We start from the raw sequence: 13,183 nt of genomic DNA, 5'->3' as shown, positions 1-13,183 counted from the left end.
TAGATTTTGGTCCCCTATTAAGGGGTTCACAACTGTGAGATCAGAATATGTAATTGAATGGGTTAATACTGATTTACTGATAATACTGATATATATATATCCCCCCCTTTTTTAGGCTTGTTCCAAATGTGATATCAGGGCTGCAAATCTCAGAGAAAATAGAACATAAAATGGTGCATATAATATTAGCAAAACATGGAAAATAAAATTTTCTAGAGCTTAAGCACTACCTTTTACAATTTGTTAAAAAAGGACTTTAAGAGGTGCTGGACCTATTTTGTGTCCTATTCATGGAAAGTGCCATAAATAGAATGAACAGCGATCATGTGTGAGTACGTTTCAATAAGAGATTCCCCTTTAGGCATTGAAGATCTAGGCCACGGTGCCAAAGTGATATATGTCAAAGCATGTTATAATTTCCAGCCCATTAATTAGTATCAAAGACCCAGAGGGAGTGAGAGGATAACAGAGGGGATGGATTCATTATATGGATTAAAGGACCCTATAGATAAGAGGATAGAGCAAATGAAGACTGTTTGTGAAGGATAACGAGAGAGTGACTTTCAGCAGCAAACATTGCATTATCCCAGTGTAATCTGAACCACTCACTTGCAGAAGCCAATTATCCAAAACAGACTATCTGAACAGCAAACCATTAGCCTCAATAGACTCATCAAATTGTTAGTCTCCAAAGACCTGTCAGAAAACCATGTTTACATGCACACTGACAATTACACCTTCTTATCACAACAGCACTGAGCTTTTCAAAGCAGGTCGGTGTAAAATTGATGCATATTGTGTATGTGTGAGAGTGTGCATGCCTGATTCGCTGCTCTTTGCTCTCCTTGCATATTTCAGGCATAAACTGTACATTAACAGAATTGACAGTGCTCGCCCGAGGCCATGCCAGATAATTCAATCCAGATCACACTACCTGAGAGAAAAACACTAGCGCTCTGTTCACAGTCTGACACAAACACACATACAGTTTAACACTGCTGCACACCCTTCTTCGGTGAAAACACAAGCACAGTTATGCACACAAAAACACGTGCACAATCACAGAAAAGGGGTTGTTTTATTTATTCATACTCATGATACACATCTGGCAGTGAAGGCTGTGGCACTGACTCCATAATGCATGAACCTGCAGAAGAAGTGATGCATGGAGACGGAAGAGGGTGCTACCTGAAGATGAGTGGTCAGAGGGGGCATACTGATCCTTATGGGTCATTTTACCCATAATGCCTCACTAAACAGATCACCATCCCTATACGGAGAGCTCAATGCCACATTGGCTGCAATTTATTACTGTTTTCAGACCGCATATAGAGAGTTTCTGTATGAAAATCAAATATTCAACTACACTGAATAATGTATGGTTAGGAGAGAAGGGAAAAGAACCATATATGAAAATTTGTACTGTATACACAAGTACAAGGACAAAAAAAAAAAATACTGACTTGGATGGATAGCTGCACTGGGCTGAATGGTCTTTCTGCCTTGGTTCTTCCTCTTTGCTGACTCTTACAAGAAAAACAGAACATTGTATGTCCACACCTTAAAGGGTTAGTTCACCCAAAAATGAAAATTCTGTCAGTAATTACTCACCCTCATGCTGTTCCAACCCCGTAACCCTGTTTCATTCATCTTCGGAACACAAATTAAGATATTTTTTATTTAATCTGAGAGCTGGATCTCTCCTCCATAGGCTTCTATGGGATCGAAACTTGACGGCCCATTCATTTTCTTCTGTGTGGGCCTGAGTGAATTCACGTAGTGTAACAGCGCAGCGCTTCTGTGTTGTACATCACCACATAGGCTCACGCATCACACACATGACCAGCGTCAGCGACTTTTCTGGGCCGGCAAGTTTTGATCCCATAGAAGCCTATGGAGGAGTGATCCAGCTCTCAGATTTAATAAAAAATATCTTAATTTCTGTTCCGAAGAGGAACGAAAGTCTTAGGGGGTTGGAACAACATGAGGGTGAGTAATTACTGACAGAATTTTCATTTTTGGGTGAACTAACCCATTAAGGATCATCTTTAAAGACCCTATGAATATGGCAATTTCAGTTTTCTTGTTTTGTACTGACATTTAATATTAAAATGTTTTATTTTATTATTTATTATTATTATTATTATTTCATATTAAAAAAGTCAGGTGGCTGTCTATGGGAAAAGGAATTGGGAAAATAATCAAAATACAGGACTATAGAAGGGTCCCCACACTTTTGGATCAAAGAATTTCCATGACTTTTCTATCCTTTTATGATAACTGAATAAGGATTCTCAAAAAATAATTTTATAGAGATCACACGAGTAATGCCGGGGACACACTAAACAACTAGCTGAAACATTCTAAGACTGAACTGAACACACTTACAGACTGTTTCCAACGACTGGAGCAGATTTTAAACACCGACACAGATTTTTTGTCGTCGATTTAATTTGTAGTCGAAGACATAATTTGAACATTACCAGAAATTTAGATTGACTATAGCAATATCCATGACTTTTTAGAATATTATTAATTTCCATAACTTTCCGTGACAGTCGCAAAGAGCAACTTCCTAATATCATACATTTAAAATACCCTAATACTGAATCATCAATATTTGATCATTTTCCAAGAAGAGACTATAACCTTTAAATTTGTATATCTGCAAACGCAGAGGTCATCAACCCTGCTCCTGAGACCTAGGCTGCATTCCAGCTGTGGAGTTGATTTATTATTTAAATTTTTTTCCCTTTAATAATTTGTTTAATTCAGCATCCAAATGTATATAGGTGTATTTGGGTTGTTTTAAATAAAAAAAAAATATAATTAATATATCATAGAGTTGTTTGTTGTGGTGGTGATTAGACGAGATTTGTGGTGACGTCACAATCGTACTGCATTGTGGGACATATAGGTGCCTGAAGTGTACATATGAAGTAGACTCGCTCCCTCGGTCAAAATCGAGGGAACAAGGGTCTGTCCATATAAACTTCCCTCATCCACTTCACGAAGTGGAACGCACTTCAAAATGGCAGCAGGGATTCCCCCGAGGGGAAGTGCTTAGGGAAGTTTGCAAGTGCGTGTCTAAAAGTGGACTGGAACGCAGCCCTACTGTCCTGGAGAGTTTAGCTCCAACCCTAATCAAATAAACCTGAACAAGCTAATAAAGCTCTTCAGGACCATTTGAAAATCACATTAGTGTGAAATTCAGGTGTGCTAAAGCAGGTTAGATATAAACTTTGCAGACGGGTCTCAAGGAGTAGGGTTGAAGACCTCTGTGTTAAAGGGTTCATTTTGTCAATTTTTAGGAGTGCACTAGCACGGTTATGAACTCAAAGCTTTGAAATCAAAAATGTTCAAGAGGCCTTCCACTCACAACAGTTCTATAGTGGTAACCACATGGCTTCAGATTGATCATGTGAGGCCCTGTGGATTTCAAGCGAAAAAATAGCTATTAATATCCCTACTCTCACTAAATACTGCCATTGTACCTATAAGCCTAGGAACAAAAGGTTACCACTATGCCACTGAACTTCTACACTGCAACATTCAGAATGACAATCTTGTGCATTTACAATAATCATCATAATTATGTTTTCATTAGCCTCAATATCAACTTACAAAGAGTGTTAGCACAAGGTATCATAGACTGAAAGGTCTCAAATACTTTTTAAACACTTGATATTCTACACCGTCAAACTTAAACGACTTTGAATTCTAAAGCCCCATTTTAAAATTCCATTAGAAAACTCCTAAAGAAAGAGCCATTTGCACAGCAGGCATCTTGCCATATCGATTCTCTAATTTACTCTCTCTGCCGGTGTCTTTTAATCAGACATGTCACACACTGTTAAGGGATAAATGACTGTGATGTGTGTGCGGGTCGGTACCTCTGCGCTTAAGTACTGTGGGAGATTCACTCTTGATCTCGTTCACATTAGAATCTGTTGTCGTGGTCTTCTCCTCTGAGCTCTCTTCCTCCAACTGGAATTGAGGAATACTGTCCCTCAGATATTCCCAAATTTTCCCTGTATACCAGGATCTAGGAACAACATTAACACATGGAAGATTAGTGTCAAATGTTTTGATCTCCATCTCTTAACTGGGGTTTTACTGTGAACTTATCTAATAATCTCAATTTATTAAGTCTGGGAATAACAAAAGGCTTGAATCAAATTAATGGGCAGTCACAGGGTCAATGGATGAAACTTATAAAGCTTAACAAACAAAGCCTCTGCACTTTCGTCCAATCAATAAATAGCAATTAGAGACAGGTGAGCAATGTTCAATTAACTGGTACAGGGGATCACTACAGCTTGAATTAAGGTCTAAACAGATAAAAACAATTGCAAACAACACACACTATTATGCTTGTATTCAACTTGAGTATTTAACCTTCAAAAAACACTACCATTCAAAAGTCTGTGGTCTGTAAGATTTTTTTTATGTTTTTGAAAGAAGTCTATTATGCTCACCAAGGCTGTACTTATTTAATCAAAACTACAGTAAACCAGTAATAATGTGAAATATTATAACAATTTAAAATAACTGTTCTATATTTTAATATATAAAATATATTATATATCGTCACCTTGATAAAATAATTGCCTATGTAATTTTTTGACAAAAATGATTTTTTTGCATAAGTCTCCTCATTTCTCCTCATGAGGCTGGCCACCTCTGGTAAAATCGCCCACATCCTCAGTTGAACAGATCATGCAGTTCTACCCCTGTAGTATAATGGCCAATGTCAAGAGTGTGACTTAGGCCGTTTTATTTTATTTAAGTCAAAAGACAATGAGACTTATAGGCAATTTTACAAGCTTTTCAAGATGGCAGTTGCATCAAGAAGAACGGAAATCTACTCAACCTCTGAAGTTAGGTTCAGTTTTCTGTGTTTTCTGAGAAACCTGAAAAAATGACATGGCCAATTATTTTAGGAAGGTGACGATATTTATATATCAGCAGCTTTTACTTTAGCCTTCATTGTCACATAATCCTTCAGAAATCATTCTAATACGCTGTACAGAAATTTCTGTGCAGTTACATTTTGTAGGGATTACTAATGAATAGACTGAATGAAACTATTTGTAACATTATAAATGTCTTTACTGTCACTTTTGGTCAATTTAATGTGTCCATGCTGAATAAAATTTATTTCTTAAAAAAAAAATCTTACTGAACTCAAACTTTTAAATGGTCATGTGTATATCCCTTAGACTGGGTAAACTCAGCCCGATTTGATTTCGCCCTGCAGCTCAGGCTGGAAACCTGTACATTTTTCTATCCTGCTTCCATTACAAATCTGCGGGGACCAATCACAACCTGGCTTATCCACCTGGCGCGCTATTGGCAGGTTTAATCCAATCCAATTCCTTTTAACCTCTCGACGATGCTCAATGGCTTTTTTAGTTTAGCAAACAAATCGCTCGAGTGGGTGTAAATACCACTCACTTTCATGGTTTTATTTTTGCACAACCTGCAAAAAACGCTCAATGTCATTGCTGCTTCTGCAAACCACTGATCAATGCTACAAACCAACACGTTTGTTGACACGTTTCCTGCCTGGAATTTTCGCTGCAGAATTGGTTGGTTGAAGACTGATTGGTTGAAGACTGATTGGTTGAAGGACTATCCAATTGCGTACAGAGTAATTTGAACTATGCCCGTTGATCACGCCTCTTGTACAGCAGAAAATACAGAACAGACTCCCCAGACTAATGTTCAATCTTAAAAGATTGAGCTTGGTCTACTGATAGCTAGACTATATATCCCTGGTAATCTTTGAAAAGTTTCTTTTCACTCATCTGCTTGTCCATGTTTTCTAATTTCATGCTGAAAAGTTGTCAAATTGTTTTGCCATCACATGCTACACTGTAAAACAACTTAAACAATAAGGCATTAACCTATCACATTCAACTTTTTAAGTTAACAACTAATTTGCTCTATTAAAGTAGATCTAATGAGTAACAGGTAGTCTTTTGAACTTTAAAATTCTTGTCAAGGCAACCATAGAATGTTTAGCATTTAGCAATGCAAGCTGCTACAATCCTTGTTTAATCATCCCCATGTTTGATTTAAAAAACAAACTACATGACATGAATATTAAATGATTATTAAAACTAGAGGCAAACTTTTTACCCTGTTATGCAAATATACTGCAATTAAAAGTAGCAGTGAGAAGCACATACAGCTCAACACACACATCTCAAACATTGTGATCATCAACAAATATTAATTCAGTAAAAATATGAACTCTCAACCATATGACAGCTACAGACACTAATAATAACAACAACAGCAACAGCAGCAGCATATTAAGCCAGTAAATGCAAAGCAATAATTAAATTAACAAATGTAAAAAACTTTTTTCTAGCTGCAGTGCATGCTGAGAAATGGCACAAGATTGTTCAACAAAAAATTGTTTGTTCGGATAACCCCTTTTGGAAAGCTGTGACAAGAAATCTAAGTACAGTCAACAAAGCTTTTGTTCGCAACTTGTTTTGAGTATACTTATTTAGTTCACTCAAGATATAAATATTATATAATAATTAGATAAACAACTGACTTGAACTACTAAATAATCTCTGTTCAAGCTACTTTTTAAATTTTTTAAAAGAACATGGTTTTCTTGGACTCTCTTGGCTCTCTGATGTTCAGGCAAATATGTGAGCTGTTGGAGTGAGATACGACTCCAAGAACCTGCAGGGCTGCAACATGAAGTAACTGACCTCAGGAGACCCTACTTTGATAGACACACCAGCCAAGCCTCGAAAAAAAATGATAGCACTCTAGAAGATATGACAGCAAGATGTGTGCTCTCTTCTCACCGCAATTTATTTCTCCAAAATACGAGTGTACGCTCTCCAAAAACGTGTTTACTGGTCTCTTGAGGAGCCGCTGAAACACAGAAACTCATCAGAGCGTAAATTACGAGACACCATGCCGTGTTTCCCAAACCAGAGCAGATGTGAGAGTTATGCTAAGGAAGTGACAACAAACTACAGAGAAAGAGTCAAACACTAGAGAAGAGAAAGTTACACGCTAATTTCACAACAACAACATTCCTGCAGTAACTCGATAAAGCCGGAACAGCAGTGAAGGCCAGCTATTTGTTTGCAGAACAACAGTGTAGTGTCTGCAACCCATTTCCTCCTAATAAGGGTGGCATCTGTGCACACTGTGAGGAAAAGAAGGACATTCTGTGTATCGCAAAGCACAGCTTAATGAAGCTTGTTAGCACATACCACAGACAAATACAAAGCAATAGGCAGAGAGAACGGACTAATAACTATACAACTTAACTAAAAGCTCTCAAAAAAGTGAAAACGTGTAAGACACCCTTAATTTAGTACATTTTAATAAAGTGAAGAATTCAGTGTTACTATAATAATGAGTGCTGACTATTGCAAATCCAATCCAATTTACTAGAAATATGTTTCTATGTGTTTTTTAAGTCGTGATGTAACAGAAGCAGCGACAGATCTTTTCTTCAGTATGGTGACGTACATCTGTGTGAAACAGATTACTGAAAAAGAAAAAGAAAGTAGGGTGGGGACTTGGTTCTGTCCATCCGTTGTGGATTTGATGGTTGCAGAACTAAATGTGAGCCAAAATGTATTTTTAAATTAAACATATACAGTACATGGATTAATCATTCACAATTAGATTAATAACATGCATTTATAAAACAGATAAACTGTTTGTCCTATCCCAGTGTCTCAGGCCTATGAAAAAATAATAATAATTTTAAGTATTCATAAAGCATATCTAAACTGTGATATAATTGGTACATTGTGTACTAACATTAATTGAAGATCAATCTGTAAAGCGATAAAAATGTACAGAGTCAGACCAAATAATCTTCAAAAAAAGAAACCTGGGCCTCATTTTATCTAGTAATCAGGCATCACAGCTGCCAAAGGGCCATGCCTAACTAAATATTTATTTAATGATAATCTGAATAACTTGAATCTGAATAACCAATAAATGATAATTTATTCACACTTTTGACTAATACCCCACAACATTGTATGTAAAACAAAAAGTATGTCATTTTTTAAGAGGTAGTGTTTAAAGAGAGCCTCACTTTAAAGGAATGATCTCTGGTATCCATCCAGTGAGACAGTGCATGACTGTAAAATCTCCCAACTCTCTCCCAGAGCCTGAGACTGGAATACTGGAAAGAGAAAACCATATCACTATTACACATTAACAGTTTAGCCAGACTTGTTAGCCAGACAGCCATACAATGTATTCAAATAGTGTGGGTACATCCTAAAATACCAGAAAAAAAACCATTGGTTCTCCTTTCAATAAAGACTGCATGAATATGCACGCTCAGTTCCAGTTCCATTGTGTCATTTCAGACATTGATCTGTGCATGTCTATGAGTGTATGTGTGTGTGTGTGTGTGTGTGACCTCTTGCTCTCTTTCTCTGAAGAAACCAGATGGCTTATGCTCTAATTGTGCCTCACGGGATGCTGTATTCAACCAGTCCGGCAGCTATTAATTATCTGCACGATTTCACTGTTCATCTTCACGCAAAGAACCATTCCATCATTATCACTGCCACACAAGAGCGCAAGCACACTTCAAACAGGATGTACAGTGGCTTCAGGTGAGTCACGACTGTGATCACTTTAGAGCCAAACCTAGGCAGTAATGAATTCTACAGCATGTACTATGTGTTAATTGGGAATTGCCCTCTGGAAGCACACAATTGTGTTTTTTGTTTCCTGACCATTTTATTTCAAACCATAAATAATTAACTGTCTCAGCGATGGTTCATTTCCTAAGCTATATAAAACTTTTACACCATGTAAAAATGAGTCCACTCTTTCATTCTTCTGGGATGCACAAAACCTCTGCAAAATAAATTCTGGGAATAATGTACTTGTTCCTTTGCATGCAATGCATAGAGACTGCCATTTCAAAAAGGATGCTAAAGCCAATCAAAATAGATCATAAAAGTGGCCCATTTTAACCAAGCTTTCTGTGATGAGCAGACTTGTTGTTATTCACTAATAAACCTCCACTGGCACGGTGAGCTATTCTAGTGTCAAGTCACATAAGCTGAAGTCGAGAACCTGGTCAGTCAGATTTGTGAATGAATCATTTGGACTGGTTTTGTGAACTAATTCAACCGATTATTTGACAATTCAAACACTTATTGTTTGAATTAAGTTTAAAAATACTCACTCAGTACTGGCCACCTTTAGTATACCCTTAGCCAACAGCATGGGCCAAAGCTCTGATTGGTTTGTAGTAGCAGGAAGCAACAGGTTATCATCTTTGTCAAATGGTAACATGTCATCAACGGTAATCTTCCTCCAACTTCCCTAAAAAAATTATAAAAAATACATCCATTATTATTAATGAGACAGTAAAATATCTCAGATAAACTCAGTAAAAGTTTATCATAAAATGGCACATTCTATCTGGATTGTAAATAGTCAGATTTGTGTGACTCAACATTTGTTAAATAGCATTTATTCACTTATGTATGTGCTGTATATAAGCAAAGTAAATATAACAAAGTAATAAATAAATCCAATTTTTAATGATCTTCTCACCATCAAACTCATCTTAATACACACAAAACCAAAGGTGCATCAATCAGAACTCAGATGAGCCTTTAAAGTCCATGGTTCATTAGTGTGCATTTTGTACACAGTAAAATGTGCAGTGAAAATGCTGTGATAAACATCATTAACTCTAATGGAGTTATATTAAAGAGAGTGATCTTAGAAGATCAGTCAGCAACAAAATAATTATTGCCCAGCACATAGGCCTTATCTAAAATGCTCTTGTACTTGAGAGAGCGCTACTTTACAATTCTTTGATATCACCTGTCAAACAAATCATTGTTACCAACGTGCAGGTCAGTCTTTTCTCATACTTCTAGTAATAGAAGCCGTTAAGATAAAAAATAAAAAATAAATTCTCGGTTGGCTCTGACCAGATAGAGCAGTCACGGCTCTACCAACTTTCTCGGCTCCCTGATAAGCATTGTGTTCTCACTTAATCACTGCCTTAAGGACACAGTGTCCTTCTAGCAGGAGAATGTGAACAAATGCTACAATAGGAATCGTATATTTGGCAATTTTGTGTATCACCATGCAGAACCTCTCATTCATTAAAGATCATTTTGTATTCCAAAGATTAACTAAATTTGTGGTTTTGAAATAATATGAGGGTGAGTAATGAAATTTCGCTTTTGCTGAACTATTTCTTTAGTTATTCCAGGGTTTTTTTTTTTTTTCAATGGAGAACATAACTTTAAGTTTTCCTTGAATTCTTGTAACAACGCTGTTCTAGTTATTCAACTCTAAATGAGACAAAAAGCTGAAAGGAAATGCAGTTTCTCAATAAAAACATTTAATATGGTGTCTATACTCAACCTGAACTTACCATCCAGTAGAGTTTAATGACATACTTCCCATTGGCATTATAGAGGGGCATGTGATCCTTCTCTGCTTTACAAAGGGAGTAGATGTGTTCCCAGGGTCTCCAAAGGTTGGGAACTGTTTCCGTAGAGACGGCCTTGTCCTCTCCTGTGTTGCAGACTTTCCACAGAATGTAGACCTCACTAATGATCCATCGAATAAGCTGTGAAATCGGCGAGCAGGGCGAAGAGTGACCCATTGTAAGTTAATGAAACTAAACTAATAATTTTTTGTTCTAATCAGTAACGCAAGCCATCCAAAGTGATTTAATGACTCACCTCACTTGAGAGTAAATGCTCATTTGCTGAGGTGAGGTCAAAGGCAGATTTATTTTCCACCACAACAGGAGTCTGTTTTAAAGGACAAGATACATATAATGTCAGTTCCTGAAGATCTACCTTGATGATTTTAGTTTTCTACTCTAATTAAACACAAACTCAAAACAAACCTAAAGCGAGTTCAACCTAGTTGTCTTTTTGTTTACAATATATATGAAATATATATATACTGTACACTATCGTTCAAACGTTTTGGGGTCAATAATATATATTTTTAAAGAAATTAACACTTTTATGCATTTAAATGGCAAAGTTATAGTAAAGATTTTTACATTGTAACCAAATAAAAATGGGAAAAATAATTATTCCACAGTATAGTTTTTCAAAAATATTTCAGAAATGTTTCTTGAGCACCAAATCATCATATAATAGAATGATTTTTAAAGGAACATGTGACACTGAAGACTTGAGTAAATGTATATTAAAATCAAATAAAACCCAGACCCCAAACACAGTGTTATTATTTGAGATTGCACCATAAAACAGCTAAATCTAACTGAACAATGATTATTGAAAGTGATTATAGTTTTGCTCACTTGGTCTATTATAAATATTAAAATTTGTGTCACTTGAGAAATTTCTCCCATTTTCCAAATGTTTTCTTCCCACTACTGTCACAGATCATCTCTAAGGGACATGAATATTTGATAATCTTCTGTAAGTGGACTTTTAATTACATGTAAATCGAAGGCTCTTAGTATCACTCACATACTAGGAGAGAAGAATCGCAGCTATCATCTTTTTATCCCAAATGTTGCCATGGAAATGACAACAGAGCTGACCTTCATTCGTTCTCTCAATTAAACATCTTAAATACAGCTAGTCAGATGGCAAAAAATAATTGGTTTTAGAGCTCTAGTGCCTAGTCTTGATTGCCTTGTGATTTTGCTGCTTTGTTGTGACTTTTTAGCATCCCATGACTTCCCTAGATTCATCAAAATGGAGAAATAATTGTGAAATGCTCTGCTAGGCATGAGGTAATTTAATCACAACCCAAACATGATATGAAAGCAGCATAAACAGATTTCATCAATTAAGCTCGGCATTGAAGATAAGACTGGATTTTTCCAAAAACATGCAATTAAAGAGCAGAGTGAACACAAATATGAGTTATTTGGTCATTTTTAACATGTCAGTTCAAATAGTACTTCACATTGTACTCAAACAATCTCAAATAAAGTAAAAAAAAAAATTTGACAAAAAACTCTGTTTAACTTTACCTACCCAGGATAATGCAGTTCCATCAAGTTTGTTTGACCTGTTAGTGATGATAATCACTTCTGTGGCTAATGATAGACTCTTACCTTATTAAGTATGTACTCTGAAGGACGTTTCCAAGTGTGTACTCTCAAGGAGGCAGGAAATTCAACCTTCCAGTCTGTATCGTCAAAGAGCTGTTGACAATGTTGTTACTTAAAAGGCTCAGTATGGTTTTAGATTCACAATCAAATGGGAAAACAAATACAAAAAGTAAAAAAAAAAGTAAAAAAAACACTGATCAAATTGCAGAGTGCATGGTACCAGCCACTCTGACTCATCAATTGCAAAGCTACATCTCTCAAGCCAAGCAGTTTGCTGAAACAGATTTTTACTCTTACCAATGAACCAACATAGACAGACATTATTATGAAAAACATTGAATTGTTGTTCTATTCATGAATACTCACCTTGTTCTCCTTAGAGGTTTTATTTGAATCCCATTTCTCTGCATTGACCTCAGTGTCGCTCCACTCCGGCCAGAGAGAGATGAGAATCTTCTTTACCTCTTCAGGGCTTTCTGATGCAATGGTCACTGAAGATGCTCTAGAGACAGTGCTTTGCTTTTTAATGTAATCTATTAAAATTGATCACTATTTAACATATTAATTTCATTATTGGTACTTACAATATAAGCATTTGAATTTGCATATTGACTCGTGGTTGGTCTTTACAATTATTATCATTATCTATCTTTAATGTAAATTGCATATTACCATCAAGCTATCTCTTACTTTAATTCCAAACACAGATATTTTCTCAGGAAATGCTAATCTAATTCAGTTTAACGCAATTTTATTTTATAACAGGAGTGAAACTTTAATAACTAACTTATGTCATTAACCTATGTTTGACCCATTGACCTAAACGCAAAGAAAATGTAATTATCCGTTATTGATGGTAGAAAAGTATGCCTGTTGTTAATGTAAAAAATACAGAAATACTCAATTTAGTGTAGGCAACCATAAAAGCCACAAGAAAAATGCAATAAATTAACTTGCCAAACACAAATGATGTAACGTTAACGTTAGCTAACGTTATGCTGTTGTCAAATTCACAACTGCGTAACGACCTCCAATATATTGTATTAAAACATAATATAGGCCTAATAACATAATACATAACATAATAGTAAA

General features: G+C 36.0%; 1 protein-coding gene across 1 annotated transcript in view; it reads right to left on the bottom strand.

The window, feature by feature from the left end:
- adgb (androglobin) overlaps nucleotides 1–13,183 on the bottom strand; it is a 42,790-nt gene that overhangs the window by 29,080 nt on the left and 527 nt on the right. The window contains exons 2-8 of the mRNA XM_079887284.1: nucleotides 12,458–12,593; nucleotides 12,095–12,184; nucleotides 10,731–10,802; nucleotides 10,418–10,615; nucleotides 9,206–9,345; nucleotides 8,093–8,182; nucleotides 3,894–4,045 (exon numbers count right to left, since the gene is read on the bottom strand). Of these exons, the coding sequence (XP_079743410.1) occupies nucleotides 3,894–4,045; nucleotides 8,093–8,182; nucleotides 9,206–9,345; nucleotides 10,418–10,615; nucleotides 10,731–10,802; nucleotides 12,095–12,184; nucleotides 12,458–12,593 (878 nt within the window). The remainder of the gene's footprint in view (nucleotides 1–3,893; nucleotides 4,046–8,092; nucleotides 8,183–9,205; nucleotides 9,346–10,417; nucleotides 10,616–10,730; nucleotides 10,803–12,094; nucleotides 12,185–12,457; nucleotides 12,594–13,183) is intronic.

Source organism: Squalius cephalus (genome assembly GCF_949319135.1).
Source record: "Squalius cephalus genome assembly, chromosome: 12".
Classification (NCBI taxonomy): Eukaryota; Metazoa; Chordata; class Actinopteri; order Cypriniformes; family Leuciscidae; genus Squalius; species Squalius cephalus.
Note: the sequence above shows the minus strand (reverse complement) of the source record. Positions and strands in the feature narration are given on the sequence as shown.